This window comes from Giraffa tippelskirchi, chromosome 9 (assembly GCF_054371585.1).
Source record: "Giraffa tippelskirchi isolate mGirTip1 chromosome 9, T2T-mGirTip1v1.2.pri, whole genome shotgun sequence".
NCBI lineage: Eukaryota > Metazoa > Chordata > Mammalia > Artiodactyla > Giraffidae > Giraffa > Giraffa tippelskirchi.
Window position 1 is genome coordinate 9,812,764 of NC_137283.1, and position 21,664 is coordinate 9,834,427.

A 21,664-nucleotide genomic window follows, 5' to 3' on the forward strand; every position below is an offset into this window, starting at 1 on the left:
TTTCCCTGATAGCCCTGAAGACAATATTTGCAATTATATATTTATTAGTTATGCATACACATTCTATATTTATTATTATGAAATGTTTCATTATGCATTTGCTTATTTATTATCCATCTTTCTCACTAGAATATTAGCTCCCGTGAGGCCTTTACTCACCTAAGTATACCCAATGCCTAGTAAAATCATCTTTTCAGAGTCAGTGGTCTAGAATATTTGGGGAAGGAGCAGGTAAACAGAACAACAAAGGATAAAGGGATCAATGTAATTCTCTTCACTCACCAAGCAATTTTCAGCAATTTACTGGCAGCGCTATTTGGTAAGACAGAATCCCAATCACGCTGTCGGGATATCTGATCTTTCTCATAAAATTATAGCTTGTATTCCAGTGAGTGCTTTATTCTAATGTGTGATTTATTTCACATGGGTCATGGGCTCAGGGACTGTCTACCTCTGGGCATGGTCAAGATGGACCATCCAGACCATAAAAATAGATGTTGGAGGGACTTCCTGGTGATCCAGTGACTGACTCCACTTTCTGCAAGGCAGGGGACCCAAGTTCAATCCCTGTCAGAGAACTAGATCCCGTGTGCTTCAGCTAGGAGTTTGCATGCTGCAACTAAGACCTGGTGCAGTCAAATAAATAAATACATACATATTTTTTTAAAAAACAGAGGTTGGATTCAGGCAGCACTGTTTTACACCCAGGGGAAGATGCCTCTTCCAATCTTGATTCCCTACTTATAATTTCTGCCAAACCATCAGCAAAGTCACTCTAGTTGATGCTAACACACAGTTTCTTAGGTTACTAGGTTAAATAAAATCTGCTGGAGCTAGAAGGATTTTTCTACATTGACTTTCATCCTTGCTGCTTAATTAAACCCCTCACCTGGGAAAAGGGTGATTTTCATCCTCCTTGCTTTCTGTGGCATCAGCATGAAACTGTGACTGTTGAAATACCAAAATGCCAGTTGTATTTAATGCTTCAGGTGTAACAAGCCTGTTATATTTGGAATCCCCTACGAAGATAGATATTAACTGAGAATTGAAAATGACAGCAGAGAAGATTGAACCAGAATAGCAAAGGGAGCACACAAATCTGCTTCCCTTCTTGCTCCAATTCCTTAAAGTGTGAGAAATACATTTTTCTAAGAATATCTCCACAATAGTACTAGAAAATAAGAATAACACTGTCAGAGACCCCCAAGTCTTGGGACTTTCTTGGGAGACTACAGCAAATAGAGAACAAGGAAGAAGACTAGAGTCCAAAGAATGCTCAGAAGGAAACATCTATGTAAGAGCATATTCAAACAGACACTGATCTCACAAAAGAGCATGTGGGTATCACAGTGGCTGAATTGCATTAATGGCCACAATTCTTCACTGTCCCTGTATCCATGCTCTTTGCCATGAGACTTTACAATTCCGTTCACCAGAGTTGCTTTGAGGCAGAATGACAATGTGTCAGTTCTGAGCCTAGGCATTAGAAGCCTTACGTGCTTTTCACATCTCCATTTGCTGTCCTGGCAATGCCATGAATGTCCAAACTGGCCTTCCTGGGTATGAGAAACATGGAATAAGGCAAAATCACCCCAGTCATCCCAGCCAGCACCCAAGAATGTGAGTGAGCCTTTGAGATTTGGGGATTGTTTGTTATACAGCATTATCGCAGCAATATATAACTGATACAGACTCCCAACAGTGTTCATTTATAACCCATTATTACTACTTAAAATGAACAATAGGCAGCAGTGGTGTCTGACTCTAGAATTAAACCATCACCTGTGCTCTGAGAAAGGGAACCTGTGCCCAGGGAAGTGTGCCCCTGTGTGGCCCAAAAGACTGAGAAAGAAAAAGAATTGGTGGTAGTTCTGGACCTCCAGAGCTTGTAGAGAGTGGTAGGGAAGGAAAAGGCAGCTTTACTTGGAGGAAAATAAATGAACCTTCTCCTTCCCAGGGTTAAGAAAGCTGCTCTTGTTTTTGCCATTGGGATAGTGGGAATCCGTAAATTGCTTGTCTGCTATACTCTCAAGCATCCAAAGATTAGATTCGTCAACTGCCACACCCTGCTGTCTTAAGCAGAGCTTGAAATGAGCCCTCACACGTTGCAGACACAGATGTATTTGATAGTGGAGAAACTCACCCAGAGATTCACACCCTGTGTTTTCAGTTATGAATATGAAGAAATAGCCAAGAAACACAGGTGCAGGACAAAATCCCTTGACATGAAGGAAAAGTAAAGTAATAAGGTAAACTGTGCTTCTGTTGCAGGGGGCATGGGTTCAGTCCCTGCTCGGGGAACTAAGATCCCAAATGCTCAGCACAACCAAAAAAAGAAGCAATAAGACAAAGAACAATCTAACTAATCCTAATGGAAACAAATTCAATAAAGGGAAGAAATACTGTTTTTGATAGCTAATAATATCCTCAGAAATATCCATCGTGCTATTCCGTCCATAAGATAAAGTTGACAAATGTGAAAAGGAGACATTCAGAAAATGATAAAGAACTCCTGGAAATTAAATTTCCCTAAAACCCTCAGTACTGTAATAAATATTACAAGAGATAAGCCCATACACAAACTAAGCAATTAGGAAGATTAAATTGAGAAAAATTTTAGACTAGATTTCTTGTTAAAGACAGAAAATGTGTAAGAAAGACAAAACATATAGATGATTGATCTAGAAAGTCCAACACATGCCGACTAGAAATTCCAGGAAAAAAGAAGAAAGAAAATGACCGGGAGAAAACAGTGAAAAAATAGTGGACAACATTTTCCCAAGTTGAAAAATAGTATGAGTCTTCAGATAGTAAAAGTGCCATTAGGTGCTGAGTAGAAGGAATAAAAGACACACACAGACACAGGTGGATGTGAAAATCACATTAGCGGTGACAAATAATCACCGTATCTACAATACCCATAGCAAAAACATCATATAAGTCTTCAGTTAAACCCAAGTAATTCCTAATGAAGGATATAATATGCGCACACACACAAGTCTAAAACAAACTTCCTGATTATACCAGCATAAAAAGTGGCAGACAAGGGCAATGGAAATTAAGTAAAAGGGGTTTCAAGAAGGTACTGAGAAGATGCAGCTAATAATAAAGACAATGCCTCCTGCTAGATGTCAGTAGTAGACAAAAGGAACAGCAAATACACCTACATATCTCTGTATAAATGTCAGTGCATGGAAAAGAGTCCAGAAGGGGACACAGGAAACTACTGACAGCGGTCACCTCTGGACAGTGGGAGGAGGATTACGGGGCAGAATATGAAAAAACTCCAGTTTTCATATTTTAGACTTCTGCATTTTAGAGTTTTTTACAATGCAGAGATGATCATCTGTGTATAAAAACAAAGTTAAAGATTTTTTTTTAATACAACACAGAAATTACACTTGCGTTCAACCTCTAACAAAGCTATTTTCATGGGTGGGAAGAACAGGTAAAAATCATTTTTATTTTAGTATTATTTGGGTAAGTGAAAAGCTATCACTTCTTACTTTAAAGTACCATCTTTTTCTTTTTCACCCCCTCTACCCACCCCACCCAACTCATTCATTCTTCATTTTAGGCCAGGAGACATGATTACTCTTCTAGAGGACTCTAATGAAGACTGGTGGAAAGTAAGTATTTCTTTTTCTTTAAGAAAAATCATTTGGTAACTATAACTACCATGAATGCTACAATTATGGCTGCATGCCTCTTATTTCCTTTCAGGGGAAAATTCAAGACAGAATTGGCTTCTTTCCAGCCAATTTTGTTCAGAGAGTACACCAAAATGAGAAGATTTTTAGATGCGTTAGAACCTTCGTTGGGTGTAAGGAACAGGGGCAGATAACACTGAAGGAGAATCAGGTGAGTAAAGCCCACCAGCACACACCAAGTGTGACCAAAATAGAGTAATAGTCATTTGACAAATAGCAATAAATCTGAATGAGTAGAGTCACACGAGTGTATTCACTTTGAGAAAAGATATTCTTAGTCCAATGATATGTGTGTGTGTGTGTGTGTGTGTGTGTGTTAATCGCTCAGTCGTGTCTGACTCTTTGCAATTTCATGGACTTCTCCAGGCAAGAATACTGGAGTGGGTTGCCTTTCCCTTCTCCAGGGGATCGTCCCAACCCAGGGATCAAACCCAGGTCTCACACGTTGTAGGCAGATTCTTTACCATCTGAGCCACCAGGGAAGCCTGATATTAGTGTAGCAGGATCTAAACAGACAAAACCAAAATGTTAGGAAGCTCAGTTGCCTTCCCTGGGAACCAAACATATAGCTTATATAATACTTACAAAGCTTATATACCTATTGGGTTGGCTACAAATTTCCTTTGGTCTTTAAGTAAAAATAAAAGACATATTTTTCATTTTCACCAAGAACTTTATTGAACAACGTATTCACCATTTTGTTCCACTACCTTAACTGTGGAGCATCCTCCAGCGTGAAATCTCCAGCATGAAACTTCTCAAACCACTTTTGACACATTCAACCAGTCACAGCATCTTCTCCATACACTGCACAAATCTTTTTTTGCTTCAGTTGCATTTTTACCTTTCTTGAAATAATAAAGCATAATAAAAATGCCTCTTCTTCCTTCTGTCTTCAATATTAAAATAACTACACAAAAACTCACTAATTTTGATAAGTTTTTTTAAATGCATGCTGGTATGATAGATGTCACAATACAATCTTAACAAAATTTTGTTTCAAATGGAGTTAAAGACAACTAAGCACTGCTAGAGCCATCTTACAGAAAAAAATGCAACGAACCTTTTGGCCAACCCAGTGTGTTTTATTTGTTGAAGTTTTACACATGCCCTATAAATGAGGAAACAATGGCTCGTAGAGGTGATGTGCCTTGCTCAGGGGCAAATACCTGGCGAGTGGCCAGGCTGGAACCTAAAGACAGATCTGCAAGCTTCAGGTCAACGCCTCCCACGGAGCCATGTGCCCCGGGCGATGTGGAGCAGACTCAGAATGCGAAGTGCCTTTTGCATAGTCAATTCCCAGGGAAGACAAGTGTCTAGGACCAGAAGGACCCTTGGGAACAAATTCTTGCTTGTACAGAAGCCACAGAAGCCTTAGTGAGTCATTCTTGATTCCAGACAATGGAATCACCCACATCAGACTGAGACCCCATCTGTAACGCCATACACACCCCACAAAGCAAACGGTCACATTTTCCGTCTGGATTCCATGTCACTGTCTCAAACTTCTCCAAGATTACTCAACTGTATCCTTCCTGTTACAAAATCTGGAAAGTCTTCTGAATGAAATACATCCAGGAAGGATGTTCTTCTTGCTTGGCAAAGCATTATTATGTAATTTTGCTAGCTTGTTTGATTTTTCTTCTCAGAATAATCTTGTGCTTCCCCATTTGAGATTAAACATTATTTTATGTTACTAAAATACAAATAGAGCTTCCCTGGTAGCTCAGAGGGTAAAGAATCTGCCTGCAATGAATGCAGGAGACCCAGGTTTGATCCCTGGGTTGGGAAAATCCTCTGGAGAAAGGAATAGCAAGAAACCAACCAGAGGGCAAGTTAAACTTTGGTTAAGTTGATCAATTTCCAAAAGTAGAACAGCTTCTCAATCAATGACTTCTGCCAATCCCTGGACCACATCCCCCCAACCCCCAATTTTTTTTTCTGGACATGAGCTCATGTATGTGTGTTCCACTCGCATGGTTGAACTGACAGTCTGCTGGGAAGGGGTGAGACAAACAACCCAGCATCTTTAATAAGACATGTTCAAGACCCAACACAGCATTTCAGCTTGAACCTGGAGCCACGTGGATCTGCCCATAATGATAGGAAAGCGCCATAAGGTCGATAGTTGTCTAGCCTGATATTTCTAACGGATGGCCTTTGCACCATCTGAATCAGAATAACCTGGGAGCTTGTTAAAAATGCTGATTTCTGACTCCACCCTAGATCTCCCGAAGCAGAAACCTTCCGGGCAAAGGCAGGGAATTAGCCTTTTTACAGACTTCCCAGGTGTTCTGATCAAAGCTGAAATTCGAGAATGACCTTCATTTCCATTTCTCACTTTTGTGTCCTCTAGTAGTTCTGTGACAACTGAAGGCATTTTTATTTCCAGATACATGTGCGTCAACAAAATGTACTGAGGTCTCTGCTTCTGCACAGACTCTCTGTTTTCAGTCTTTGTCATCAATGTGGCAAGCAAATTTTGGAAGATATCAGCCCCCTGAAAGAAAATTATATTTTAAAAAATCAATTATTGAGAAAAAATTTAAATTTACCTCCACTTTAGTGTCTTAAACTATTTTAGGTGTAAAAGGTTGAAACTTGCTTATTGATTGAGGGGAGTTCACTGTAGTAGCAAAAACACAGATTCCAGTGTCATACAGAAATGGTCTATACCCTGTGTGATTTTGCCAAAATCACCTCTGAATGTCAGTGTTCTCATCTGTAAGACTGACACAGCAGTGTCTGCCTCTTGGTGTGGAGATGAGAGTCACGTCTATCACCTGTGTAAAGTGCCAGCACAGTGCCCGACCACCATGGATCAGTGTGAGCAGAGCCATTACCCTTGCTGCCTAAATGGGACATCCATCTGCAGCGGCCAAGCCCTCCCGAAATTACCTAATAAACATCAGAAAACTTCCCTGGTTGCTCGTGGGTGAAGAACCTGCCTGCAGTGCAAGAGACGCAGATTCAATCCCTGGATCGAGAAGATCTCTTGAAAGAGGAAATGGCAACCCACTCCAGTATTATTCTTGCCTAGGAAATCCCATGGACAGAGGAGTCTGGCGGGCTACAGTCCACGGGGTCCCAAAAGAGTCAGACACAACTTTAGTGACTAAAACAACAGCAGCAAACATCAGAAAATAGCATGCAATTTATAAGTCTAAAAATATAAAGAGACAAATGGTCATTAGCAGGGAAATAGAAGAAATTTGATTCTGAAAACAAATGTAACACACCTCTGTGATTAAATCACATTTCTGCCTCTGGGGTTCATTTGTCTTACAATTATTACATTATTGTTTCCACAGAACTTTTGCTACAAATAGAATTAAGTTATCTTTTTGTCCAGAACATATATAGAGTTTGCACTGACACAAAAGTATGTTTTCCTCATTTTTGAAATTTAAAAACTATCCTTATGAGATCAACTTAAACACCATAAAACTATTTTTTAATTCATCCATGATTCCATCATCCCTGGAGAACTATTTTAATTGATTCTTATGTTCTGTAAAAGCATTTTAATGGATAAATCATTTTTATGTTATAAAACTAAAATGCATTTATTGTGGAGAAAATTTGAAAAATACCCCCCAAAATTATAAAGAAGAAAACCCAGATCAAGGTAATTCAACCATCGAGCAATGATCAACTTAAATACCTTTGTGTTATTTCCCATCAAACTTTTCTTATTTTGATATCATATCCTATTTAGTTCCCCAACTTTTATTAACTTAGTTATTAAATGTTTATCAAAACACAGGTTTTAGCAATTATATAACACATCATCATATAGCTCAGAGGTTGGGAAACCAAACTCGGCATCAGTCTGGCCCTGTTTTTAAAACAAAGTTTATTAGAACATTGCTACACTCGCTCATGACATATTGCCTATGGCTGCTTTCACACTGCAGCAGCTAAGTTGAGTCGTTGCAGTGGAGACCAGAAGGCCTGCAAATATTTACTATTTAGTCCTTTGCAGAAAAAGTTTGCCAGCTGTACAAGATGTACAGATGTACAAGAAAGTAGTATTCCTCTGTGACTGGATATTCAGAATTTTTTAAAAAAACTACTATGGATAACTGCAATGAACACTTTTAACTCTAAGTTTTTTTCCATAACTCTGATTCCTTCTTTAGGAAATACTTTAGAAGTTACAGGAAAACCGATAAACCATTTTTCCAGTTCTTGATACATACTGCCTCCCAAAAGTTTATGCCAGTTTACACCCACATCAGCTATTTATGAGAATATTCAGGTTACCACATCCTTACCAGAACTGAATATTACTGGTTATTACATATTTGTATAGCATACAAACGATATCTGTCATTTTTGGAAGTGAGTAATATTTCATGTTAATCCTTATTTCCTGGATGGTTACTTGTATTTCTTTTTTTAAAAGAATTTTTTTATTTTTATTTTTGGCTGTGACAGGTCTTTGCTGCTGTGCAGTGGCTACTCTGTAGTTGCGGTGCTTGGGCTTTTCATTGCGGTGGCTTCTCTTGTTGCAGAGCGCAGGTTCTAGGGCACTCGGGCTTCAGTAGTTGTGGTTTGCAGGCTCTAGAGCGTGGGTTCAGTAGTTGAGGTCCATAGGCTTAGTTATCCAGCAGCATGTGGAATCATCTCAGACTAGAGATTGAACCAGTGTCCCCTGCATTGCAAGGCAGATTTCTAACCACTGGACCCCCAGAGAAGGCCCTGTTTTTCTTTATGAATAATCTGTTTATGTGCTTTCTTATGCTACTGAAAAAGTTTTCTCCCTTAAAACTGTTGACACCTGAGCTGCCATACGTGGCCAACATTTCCCTCAGTTTGTCATTTGCCTTTTGGTCTTAATGCTTCTTCCTTCAGGAGTTTTAATAACTCTTCAGTTGAATCGTCTCTGTTTTACTGTTTTGTCCTTATGGTTTTAATCTCTTTATCGCTTCCCGCTTATCACTTCGCTTCTTCTTAGGAGAATGTTTCAAGATAGTCCCCCACTTCATTTCAATTTTCTGAAGTTTTTATTCAGACTTTGATCACTCCTGACGTTGATTTTAATTTAGTGTTTATTTCCTCATTGTGTTTTCCCCTCAATAGGCCCTCTCTCCTCTGCAGCAGGTTTTCTTTAAGTTAAGGATCCTGAGATGTAGGTTATCCAGGTAAACCTGATGTAATCACAGGGTGTCTTATAAGAGACCAGAGAGTCAGGGTCAGAGGAGATGACAATGGAAGTAGGAGAGGAAAAAAGAGGAATTTGAAGATGCTGTGCTGCTGGCCTCGAAGATAAAGGGAGGGACCATGAGCCAAGGAGTGCAGGTGGACTCAAGAAGCTGAAGGCAAGGAAATAGATTCTCACTTAGATCCTCTGGAGAGAACTCAGCCCTGCCAGCACCCTGATTTGGGGACTCTGCTCTCCAGAACTGCAAGATAATAAATTTGTGTTGTTTTAGTTGACCAAATTTGTGGCACAGTAAGTCCCCTACATAGGAACCTTGAAGCTGCAGACTTTCAAAGATGTGAGCATGTGTTCACGGGTCCAGTCCCATGGTTATGGGCTCACGTGTCTGGTGTGCACTGTCTGTGCGTGCACCCTCTACAAGCGGCTGTGCTTTTGTGTACCTCCATGCAGTGCTGTATGGAGCACAGTAAGACAGTATCTTTATTTCAAACCAGGATGTCCAGAAACACGTGTAAAAGCAGTGGTGATGTAGCTGATACTGCTGAGGAACCGAAGGAATTCACGCCACAGGAAGTGACAAGGGGGTTTTCTTTATCTGAGGAAGCACTGTTAAGCTTTTGACATCCAGGACCCGGACATAGAATGGTCCACGAAGGTTGAAGCAGCTGTTCAGAATGCAGTCCAGTGCTACTGTGTCATCTATGATGAGGAAAAAAGAACTACTTCCCAGACATCGCTGGATCATTTTTTTTCAAGAGAGTAGATAGAATTGAATCCAGCAAGGAACCAGAACCTTTACCATCAAGGTCAGGTGTGAGCGAAATTAAAGCTTGCCCTCCATCTCCTATTGCTGACGATCCTTCAGCTCTACCATCTCCCACCTTCTCTCCCTCCTCTAGTCAGTACCTCCTCTTGCCTGTTCACTCAGTGCCAGCTGTTGTACTGTACTGCTGTACTTTTCAAGGTACTGTCCTGTAAAAATGTCTTCTTTATTTTTTGTGTTTCTTTTTTATGTGTGATTTGCATGGGAAGTATCGGGTTGGCCCAAAAGTTCCTTTTGTTTTTTCATAAGTTGGCTCTAGTAGTGCTTGGTTTTCTTTAGCTTCATTCAAAACAATTTTGTTAGATTGTATAGTGTGACATCTGTCATGTCAGCATGGATTGAAAAAAATCAAAATTGGTGAATTTTTGTGTAGCATTTTTATATTGAAGATGGAAGTAAAAAGCAACGTTATCAGCATATTATGCTTTATTGTTTCACGAAAAATAAAAACACAACTGAAATGCAGAAAAAGATTTGTGCACTGTATGGAGAAGATGCTGTGATTGATCAAAAGTGCCAAAAGTGGTTTGCAAAGTTTCGTCCTAGAGACACCTCGCTAGACGATGCTCCACAATCAGGTAGACCAGTTGCAGTTGAGAGTAATCAGATCGAGACATTAACTGAGAACAGGCAATGTTACACCACTTGGGAGATAGCCAACATACACAAAATATCCAAATTGAGCATTGAAAATCATTTGCACCAAGCTTGGTTATTTTCATCACTCTGATATTTGGGTTCCACATACATTAAGTGAAAAAAAACCTTCTTGACCATATTTCCACATGCAATTCTCTTCTTAAACATAACAAAAATATTCCATTAACAAACTGTGATGAGCAGTGAAGTGGATACTGTACAATAATGTAGAATGGAAGAGATAGTGAACCACCACCAACCATACCTAAGGCTGCTCTTCATTCAAAGAAGGTGATGTTTTGTATATGGTGGGTTGGAAGAGACTCCTCTGTTATGAGCTCCTCCAAGAAAAAGAAACAATTAAGTCCAAGTACTGCTCCCAGTTAGACAAAATGAAAGCAGCACTCGATGGAAAGCATCTGAAATTAGTCAACAGAAAACTCATAGTCTTCCAACAGGATAATGCAAGACTGCATATTTCTTTGATAACCAGGCAAAAAATGTTACTGCTTGGCTAGAAAGTTCTGATTCATCTGCTGTATTCACAAGACACTGCACCTTCAGATGTCTATTTATTTCAGTCTTTATAAGATTCTCTTAATGGAAAAAAAAGTTCAGTTCATGGAAAGACTGTAAAAGGAACCTGAAATAGTTCTTTGCTCAAAAAGATAAAAAGTTTTGGGAAGATGGAGGAAGAAGATAGTGGAACAAAATGGTGAATATATCGTTCAATAAAGTTCTTGGTGAAAATGAAAACTGTCTTTTATTTTTACTTAAAAACTGAAGGTACATTTTATCTAACCCAATATTATAAACATTTTACAGTATAGTACTATATGACTGTGTTAGTTGGGTAACTTGGCTAACTTTGTTGGACTTAAGAACAACTTGAACTTACAGACATGACTTGGAATGGAACTGGTTTGTATGTAGGGGACTTACTGTAATTTGTTACAGCAACCAAGGAAACCAATCTAGATTTGTTTCATGTACAAAAGCAACTTTGCAGACGTAATTATGTCACAGGTTATGGACCCTGTGACAGGGGGATAGCCTGGACTGTCTAAACTCGCCAAGTCTAATCACTTGGGTCCTTAAAGGCAGTGAAATGTAGCTTCCTGGAGCCAGAGAGATTCAGCAAAAGAGAGTAGACGAGAGATGAGGCAGAAGGGTAGGTCAGAGGGAGATGAAGTGTGGGAAGGACTCAGCCCACCCTTGCTGGGTGAAGATGTAGGAAGGGGCCTCATGTCAGGGAATTCAAGCGGCCTCTGGAAACTGAGAATGACCCTGGGCTGGCAGCCAGCAGGGAAGCCAGGACCTCAGGCCTGCAACTACCAGTGACTGAATTCAGCAGCAACCTAGATGAGCCTGGGACTGGATTCTCTCCTAGGGAAACCAGAGAGAAGAAAAGGGAATAGGACCTACTGACTCCTTGACATTGGCCTCATGAAACCCAGAGCAGAGAACATGAGCCAAGCCCACCAGATATAGGACTCAGAAAACTGTGACGCCAGGCTGTTGGGGTGTTTTGTTTGGTTTGGTTTGGTTTGGTAGCCCCAATATTTTTTATTTTATTTTTTAAATTAATTTTTATTGGAGTATGCTGATTCCCTGGTGGCTCAGGTGGTAAAGTGTTTGCCTGCAATGCAGGAGACCCAGGTTTGATCCCTGGGTCAAGAAGATCCCCTGGAGAAGGAAATGGCAATCCACTCCAGTACCCTTGCCTGGAAAATTCCATGGATGGAGGAGCCTGGTGGGCTACAGTCCATGGGGTCGCAAAGAGTCGGACATGACTGAGCGACTTCACTTTCACTTTCTTTATTGAAGTATAGTTGCTTTACAATGTTGTCTTAATTTCTACTGTACCACAAAGTGAGTCAGCTATATGGATACATATTAGATTGTGTTGTTATGTTAATTTGTTATGACAGAAATAGTAAACCAATACATATCTCAAGTCGCAAAACTCCAATTGAGTCGACCTCCAAAGGTATGTTTTACGAAGATAATAAGAGATCTGGATACAGAGCAGTTCTGGGATTTGTAATTCAGCAGTTTGATCCCGGGATCAAAGATGTAGATTCCTTCATCCCTCTGTTCTGCTAATGTTGAAATGTTAGCCACCTCCCCTAGTGGTCACAGAGGGTTGCAGGCCCTCCAAGAATCTCCGCCAGAAGAAAGAGATTTTCTTCCCAGTGCATTTCTTACAAGAAGAAAACACATCTTCCCAGAAGTTTCCAAGCAGATAGTCCTTCCTGTTTCATTGGCTAGAACGAGTCCCATGGGAACCACTACGAGAATTGCTGGCACAGAGGGCAGAAACATATTTGGACCAATTAGGATTTATCTGAGTCCTGCAGGCTACAGATGAACAACAGAACAGAAGTCCCCACTCTGCTGCGAGGGAAGAAGGCAGTGATGACTGTTGATGTCAACCAAGCATATCTGTGGCATCTTTTAGTCTGGTAGATTTATCCTTAGTCCAGGAGCACAACTTGCTTCTGTCATCAGTTGAGCTCACCTCCAACAGACTTAGAGAAATTTCAGCTTCTGGAATGGTTGTCAGTCTGAGCATTCAGTATTTCGAAACTTCTTCTCCACCTCCAGTTCCCTGTCTTCTCCCAGGTATTTTGAGGGGAAGACTGAATCCAAGAGTGCTAGGCGAGAAATCTTTTGAAATAAAATGACTGTTCATCTGCTCTAAGTGGCAGCATATTTAAATATTAACGAGCTTGGAGACAGGACTTCCCCAGTGGCTCAGAGGTAAAGAATCCACCTGCAGTGCCCAAGACGCAGGAGACATGGGTTCGATCCCTGGGTTGGGAACATCCCCTGGAGGAAGGCATGGCAACCCACTCCAGTATTCTTGCCAGGAAAATACCATGGATAGAAGAGCCTGGCAGGCTACGCTCCATGGGGTTGCAAAGAGTCGGACTGAAGTGACTGAGCACACGCGTGCGCACTGGCTTGAAGGCAGTGCAGGGGGAAACCTCATTAGCATACGTGCTTTCAGAAGTGAGTTAGACTGTAGGCCTTTAGCCAGATAGGCCCAACGTGGGATGGAGCCAAGGGGGGCACTTAACCCACAGGTAGGCGATTTCTGAAACATGAATCAGACACCAGTCCAGTGTGTGCCCCAAGCACAGGAGTCACACGTCAAGCTCCCTGAGTATCCTGATATATAACTATAAAGCTCCTTATTCTGTGTCAAAGAGGAGCCCACTCTACTGGCTTCTGTTGGTGCCCTGTCTGCATCTCCTTCACTAGATGGGGGCACTATCTTCTAGTTGCTGTGTCAATGACTAACAACTCATAGCTGCCCTTTCTCCAGTGAATCCCCCAGAGAGCTGCCTCCCAGAGAGGTTATGCTTCTCACCCTGCAGTGACTAATATCCAACATGTGGTCCAAATTGCCAGACCCCTTGCTTCAAAGGGGGTCAATCACACAGTTAAAACTCTGGAGCTTGCTGTGGGATCAGGCTGAGGTTCACATCCAGCTGAGCCCACAAGCTTTCCAGCTCCTTCTCCTGCCCCATCCTGTTTCCCTCACTTCCCACCTCCCCAGAGCACTCCCACAGCAGGTCACTGGTGCAAGGATTCTTATCTCAGGCTCTGTTCCTAGGGAATTCAACCTAAGACACAACCCACCACCCTTGGGAGCAAGTTCAACAGGAGAAACTGACAACACAATAACGGCCCTTTGAAACCCCTTCTCATTTACAGCTAGAACATACCCATCCTTCCATTCCATTTGAAAGTTGCTCAGTTGTGTCCAACACTGTGACCCCATGGACTATACAGTCCAGGGAATTCTCCAGGCCAGAATACTGGAGTGGGTAGCTGTTCCCTTCTCCAGGGGATCTTCCCAACCCAGGGATTGAACCCAGGTCTCCCGCATTGCAGGCAGACTCTTTACCAGTTGAGCCACAAGGGAAGCCCTTACATGCCCTTCAATGGCATGTCAAGGGTGAATGACAAAATACCCAAGTGGATATTAACCACCTCCTTTTCAAGTCTAGCGTAGGCGATCCTGCTCTGAAATATGCAAGAAATGAGTGTGTGTGTGCTCAGTCATGTCCAGCTCTTTGTGACTCCATGGAGTGAAGCTTGCCAGGCTCCTCTGTCCATGGGATTCTCCAGGCAAGAATACTGGAGTGGGTTGTCATTTCCTTCTCCAGGGTATCTTCCCAACCCAGGAATTAAACCCACATCTCTTGTGTCTCATACATTAGCAAGCAGATTCTTTGCCACTGTGCCACCTGGGAAGACCCAAAGTATGCAAGATATTAGCGTCTGTTTGGGACCAGGAATGAAATAGCTTCCTTTGACTTCCTGATATTTTATGTATAAACTTCCAGATAAATGACGGGAGCCCTCTAAATGGTGGCTGTCATTTTGGATTATAAAATAATGCATCAAGAACTCATTGAGTGGCGCATGCTAGGCTCTGTGATAAACATTATCTCATTCTGTCCTTCTGGGGTCTCTCAACAGGGACACTTGAGAAGGGAACACAGAATCATCACCTCCAGTCCTGCTTTACTGATCCTCATTCATGAAACTGAATCTCAGAAAACATTCAATGCCTGGATCTAGTTCAAAACCCAGGGTGGTGCCTAATTTCTTATCAAATATTTTTCTGTCCAAGCCACAATTTCCCTAAACCAGTCCCTCTTTTCCAATTTAGTGTCCACTGACCTCAGCCAGCAGTGATACAAGCCGTGGGTTCTGGCTTCTTTCCTATTCGCACATGTCTTTTTTTCCCTTCCTTTTATTCAGATCTGTGTGGCTTCTGAAGAAGAACAAGACGGCTTTATCAGAGTGCTCAGCGGAAAGAAGAGAGGCCTGGTCCCCCTCGATGTTCTAGAAAACATCTGATTGCTGGCCCCTCCTTTTGAAGTTGGCAAGCCCTGGGGTGATGCCTCATCTCACACTGTGTTAACCCAGAGGAGCTGCCGCACTGACCAGCTACCCAGGAAACAGTGAGACGAGACTCAAGGGTCTGAGACTGTGGGGGAACAGCCTCAAGGCAGGGGGCCCATGGCGCAGCACGTCCAGGCTGCCCAAGGTTGGGGGTGAGGCTGAGAGCTTTGGCTTGTGGAGCCAAGTGCGGTACCCAGCAGGTGGTAACCACTGTTGTCCCCCAGGACTCAGCTCCCTCCCTGTCCATGTGGTGTACGTTAACCCGCTGGAGGGTGCTCCATCTGTGGGGTGGCCCCAGGGTGAGGCTCGGATCCACGAAGCCAAGTGTGATTCTGGCTCCAGACCTTGGTCCCCGGTACCCACCAGTCAGCATCATCACATGTGAGAGCCCTGCAGCCTTTCTGCAGAGCAGCAGGAAGCCCTACTCCCTAACCCCTAACATGCCACTGCCCCCCACAGACCCCCACCCCCACTTTACAATCCGGCCAGATCTTCTGTCCTCAGAGCACTTCCTGGTGGTGCGTGTTAAGGTGTGAGGGCTAAGCTGATGTGGCAGCAACTTGAAGACCTGATCTGCCCCGGAATTGCTGTCAGGCAGTCCCTCCTGCCACCCTCATTACCAGATGCAGGATATGAAGCATGGAGATGGTGGGTCAAGTGGGGGGAGGTAGGGCAGAGAGCTCTTATTTATTGACAACTATACAGCCCTTTCCTTTCAATGATGAAATCCTTTCCCCAAGGAGATGGAGCTGGGGACGTGAATGTGGCTGAAAGTCTCCGTGAGAGCTTCCATCTTCATTTGACATCTTCTGTATTGGAGGCAGTTCCCCCTCCTGCCATCCCATAGGACTCCGTTTTGGAGGTTGAGCCCACCTTACAGGGAGCCAGAATCATGGAGGAGAAACAGAAACAGCATTCTAGGAGAAAAGTAGCCAGATTGGAGTCCACTCTTCTTTAAGGCAGGATATTTTGTCCCAGCAGATGTAAAATGGAATATAATCCATAATGCTTCATCCCTCTGCAAGCAGAGGCACTTGGTCCTATTTAGCATCAACTAGAGGAGTCCCTCTTACTCTGTATGTGCTACTGTTTACAAGAACACAATATACTGTGATGCCTTCCTCCTCCAGCCTCCTCCTAGCATTCAGACTCGCATCTTATTTATACAGTTAAACTTCAGTTCGCAGTGACCTTGGAATCAATGTCAGTTTAGTTTATTTTGTTACAGAGCAATAAAGTCATTAGAACAATTGGTTTTTAAAAGACTTAAGTGGATGCATCCTGTGCATGTAAACGTTATTTCCCAAACCAAAGCACCGTTTGTCTCCATTTATTTCTTTTTTTACCACTCATTGTGAAGTTAGGAGCTGAGACAGGATGGCTGTGGGTTCCACAGTCATTTGGATGCCTTACTCTCATTTTAAAGGCAGCATCCAGAATGTCCTCCCTCTCTGATACAATGTGAAAACTGAGTGTGCAGAGTCAAGACGGATTCTTCGAGAGCCAGGATGGATAACGTGACTGCCAGTCTATTGAAGAGAATAAATAGAAATGCTCTCTGCCTCTTAATCCTATCTAATAAAGACAACACAGTGGCTGGAAGGAGCACAGAAAACATGTGTCCTGACCTCTTCTTTATAGTGGAACATCTGCTGAAGCTTTGGGGCACAGTTTTGTCACATTCTCAGTTCAGTTCAGTCGCTCAGTTGTGTCCGACTCTTTGCGACCCCATGGACTGCAGCACGCCAGGCTTTCCTGTCCATCACCATCTCCCAGAGCCTACTCAAACTCATGTCCATCAGGTTGGTGGTACCATCCAACCATCTCATCCTCTGTCATCCCCTTCTCCTCCTGCCTTCAATCTTTCCCAGCATCAGGGTCTTTTCCAATGAGTGAGTACTTTGCATCAGGTGACCGAAGTATTGGAGTTTCAGCTTCAGCATCAGTCCTTCCAATGAATATTCAGGACTGGTTTCCTTTAGGATGGACTGGTTGGATCTCCTTGCAGTCCAATGGACTCTCAAGAGTCTTCTCCAACACCGCAGTTCAAAAGCATCAATTCTTTGGCGCTCAGCTTTCTTTATAGTCCAATTCTCACATCCATACATGACTACTGGAAAAACCATAGCTTTGACTAGACAGACCTTTGTTGGCAAAGTAACGTCTCTGCTTTTTAACATGCTGTCTAGGTTGGTCATAGCTTTTCTTCCAAGGAGCACCAGGGTCTTTTCTCATGAGTCAGTTCTTCCTATCAAGTGGCCAAAGTATTGCAGCATCAGCTTCAGCATCTATTCTTCCAATAAATATTCATGGTTGATCTCTGCTTCCTGATAGTCTTGCCTTTATGTAGTTCCCCTCACACACTGAGTCAGGGCTGGTGTTCTGTGGCCAATAGAATACAGCAAAAGTAATCCTGTGTGACAACCGTAGCTAGGTCAGAAAAGTCCCTGAAGCTTCTGCCTTGATCTCTTGGATCTCTACCCCTGGGAACCCTGAGCCACAGTGTAAGTTTATCTACTCTGAGGCCACGATCCTGGAGGGACCCAGTGTGAGACCACACATTACTGCAGCAGAGAACAACCCAGACATCACAGAGTGGCAGTCATCAAGCTGAGCCCTGCCCAAATGTTAGATTTATGAACAAGATAAAGATGTGTTTAAGTCATTAGATTTGGGAGTAATTTGTTATACACATATAGATAACTGGAATGGGGACATTGTCATTCGAGCCAGCATTAGAAAGGAGGAAAAAACTTTCTGCACAAAGTGGCCCATAAGTTTTTGCAAACATCAAGTATTGGCAGTGTCAACTAAAAAAATATGTACAGCTTGAGAGTTGTGAGTTAAGTTTTATTTGGGGCAAAATACGGACTGCAAGCCTGGGAGACAGACTCTCGGACAGCTCTGAGAGACTGCTCCAAAGTGGCAGTGGGGGAAAGTCAATATATAAGGTTTTGGTGAAGGGGGAGTTCAACACCATGAAGGACTCATTTTACAAAAAGTTTTTTGTCAGTTGTGAGGATCTGATGACACCACGAAGGGATTTAGTGCTTCTCTAGATATGAGGAGATGCCAGGATTGAGATCATAAAATCTGTTCCAAAAAACATCCAACTATCTGAAGAGCTGTCCCACCAGAGTCCCTGGAGCACAGAGTGCCTCACTCCACCCTGAACTCCCTCAGGGCTTGTTGAAGGTCACCAGCTATAGCAGGCATGGGGTTCCATCTCCGGAGAGGCGGATCGATGGCAAACGCCTTTGTTGTTCAGTCGTTGGCAGTGCTCTTGGTAAGTGCCAATTTATAGTTGACATGGCCCCCTTGTGGTCATAAATCGGACCATACTTTGGAGGGCATTTCATGACCATTTTGTCCCGCGTTGCTGGGAAGGCTCATTCCCAGTTCTGAAGAAGGTTTTTGTTGATAGGCCGCTCACTGTGCTATTACTGGACTAGGTCTTAATAGTCAAAGATCTCTGGACACCTGTCTTCTAGTTATGGTCCAGGGAAGTATTCCCTTCTGTTGCATCTTCCCATATCTCGAGTTATACTATTACAATCATTGATCAAATATCAAGCTATGCATTTGATCAGCTGTTTCAAGTCTAGTCATCATTATTTTTGTTGGTGGCTCAGTCATACACTTAGTAATACAAGAAACAATAATCTTGTGAAAGAGGCTAAATACAAATAATATAGTTAATAACATTAGTGGAATTAAAAGTAAATATTTAAACCATGAGCCTCCCACACCAAACCAGTTTCCTAAAAGATCGTCAAGATTAGGGAATGGGTCATTTAAAGCAGAAAGCTGATTTTTCATATGGTTCATGAAATGTGTTACATGAAAGGATTTATCTGGAATGAAAATATAGCAGTAACTTTGAATTGTAGTGCAGATATCTCCCTGAGATGCTATAAGGTGTCAAGGGCCTTGTAGTTGTGTAGCACTGCCTTTCTCATTACACAGGTCTCAGAATTCAATAGGCTGATAGCCCAGTTACTATGATTTAAAGCTTATGAAAGTTGTTAAGGCTTTGATACATTCTCTAACCCCACTGAAGGCGCACACACACACACACACAAAAGCTGCTAAATGGTCATACCAGTAGAATACAGACCCTTGACCCACTGGGATCATACCAATGGTAGATTGGTTGGGGTTACCTCTAATTTGTTAAAATGTATGACCTTAAATTCATGGGAATCCCAGGCTACACCTTCATATCCATCCCTGTAGATGTGAAGGCCATAAATTAGTGCCACAAATCCACTGAGTTCCATACCAATCAGTCTCTCTAAGGGTAATAATAGACATAGTTCATAAAGCACCCAGCCTTGTCTCATAATTACAAGGTTGATCATTTTTAGTATGATTTAACCCTTCCCAACATAAAAGAGCTTTTAAACTTAACTGACCATAGCCTGGTGTTAACCATGTAGATCCACCCCACAGCTGTGGGCATTTTCCTTTCAATAGATGAGAGGTTAATTTTTTTTTATTGAGACTTAGCTCATCACTCTGAATGTGTTTGAATGACCCTAAGAGAAAACTTAAATCTATGGCCAGCATGAGAGCAGGTATTATTAATTGACCAGATGAGATGATCCCATCTAGTAATATCATGAATAGATAGAACAGGACTGAACCCTCATCTAAAATAAATTTCCTAGGGGGTATCCAATCAGAGCCCTAGAGAACAGAAATCCACCAAGGTAGCCCAGAAGTTCTAGACACAGGTAATTGGCCACAACTCAACAATTGGATTGAGTTTTAAATTAGCATAGAATCATGTCCATGATAGAAAACATTTGATTGATAGGCATAGGTCCAAGGAATCAAGACAACATTATAAATGATCACGCAAGTCACATCAGCATCTTGGGCAAGCTGTCGACTTCTGATATTGTCTTTTTCTCGTCCTAGTGTAGTGAAGTTTCCTCTGGGGAAGGTGAGTTTGAGGTCAGCAGGCCTCTCCATATACCAGTCCAGCTTAGGGGTCTTTGGAAGAGGGAGTTAATTCAAGAGTCCATTTCTCATCAATTTCACTGTGCATGAGTCAGTCAAGTGTACCTGATAGAAAGGTCCTTCCATCCAGTTTGGAGACAGTTCTTTATGTCTTTTTCCAGTCTTGGTTGCAGGTCATGCATGAGGCATCTGATCTTCGTCCAAAGACAGATTACTGAGATAAGCTTCAGAAACAACCCTTGAGTGTCCTTTAATAATTCAGTTAAAATTTACATTAATATACCCTAACAGCAAAGAACTATCCAGGAAATGAGTCTTAGTAGATACAGACCTCCATTAACAAACTGGGATTTAACATTCATTGAAACATCTTTTTCTCCCTAAAATCACCATCGTTTTTACCAAATATAACCAAATTAAGGCTTGTTTTTAGTATAGGTCTGGTCCCAATAAACTTGGCCTGATGATTTATATAACCACAAATGATCATAGACTTTTTTGCTTTGCTGAGACTTTATAGAGTCTCAGACTGAACTTTTAAAATAAAACCTTTCAGGGCTTCCCTGAAGGCTCAGACGGTAAAGCGTCTGCCTACAATGTGGGAGACCGAGGTTCAAGCCCTGGGTCAGGAATATCTCCTGGAGAAGGAAGTGGCAACCCACTCCAGTATTCTTGCCTGGAAAATCCCATGGACAGAGGAACCTGGTAGGCTACAGTCCATGGGGTCGCAAAGAGTCAGACACAGCTGAGCGACTTCACTTTCTTTTCTTTCTTTCTTTCTTTCAGGGCTAGGAAAGTCATGCCAAAGGCTTATCACATATTTTACCTAACAGATCTAAGTAAATTCCTCCCTTCTCAAGGTCTCCAAAATTCCTTGAGATTTCTGTACCTGTTAGTGAGATAACCTTCCTAACTTATCTGATAAAGTTACTGGAAACTAAGAGCTTCCAATCTCTGGAGGGTTCAGATAGAAAAGATAAATGTTTCAATTTGTTTATAAAATACAATTTTACCAAATTACTATCATAATTAGTTTGAGGGGAAGGTGTGTCTTACACCTGGAAAACACAGAATCAAATCAATAATTTTTCAGATGGAAATCTTAAAGGTTAATAAGCATATTCACCAGTTCATTCAGCCTTTTGTTAACTTTTGTGAAGTCATCAGGTTTTCCATTAGAATCCTTACGTAATTCAGAAAACTGGTATTTATCCAAAAGTCCTGTCTATAACTCTTCTTGAAGAGGAAGCATTTTTGCAAAACTTGGTTAGTGCTATGATAATATTTTGAAATAGTAACTAGAATTATGCCTGATAACATTTTACCCAAACATATCAGAATTTTAGGAACTCCATACAGTTTCTAGGATATCTATATCAGCAACATTTACCATACAATATAACCTGAGACTTATTACTCACTTGACAATACCCCCCA

The 21,664-nt window shown here is 41.9% G+C and overlaps 1 protein-coding gene across 9 annotated transcripts in view; it reads left to right on the forward strand.

The window, feature by feature from the left end:
* Positions 1–16,877, forward strand: part of STAC (SH3 and cysteine rich domain) — a 335,857-nt gene extending 318,980 nt beyond the window's left edge. For 5 of the 9 annotated variants that reach the window (XM_081527334.1, XM_081527335.1, XM_081527332.1 and 2 more), the window contains 3 exons: positions 3,578–3,629; positions 3,724–3,861; positions 15,119–16,877. In XM_081527334.1, the coding sequence (XP_081383460.1) occupies positions 3,578–3,629; positions 3,724–3,861; positions 15,119–15,217 (289 nt within the window). In that variant the 3' untranslated portion in view covers positions 15,218–16,877. Of the gene's footprint in view, positions 1–3,577; positions 3,630–3,723; positions 3,862–9,371; positions 11,096–15,118 lie in introns of those variants that run through there. The other 4 variants (XR_014064607.1, XR_014064608.1, XR_014064605.1 and 1 more) reach the window with 3 other exon arrangements.
* Positions 16,878–21,664: the final 4,787 nt, after the last annotated feature.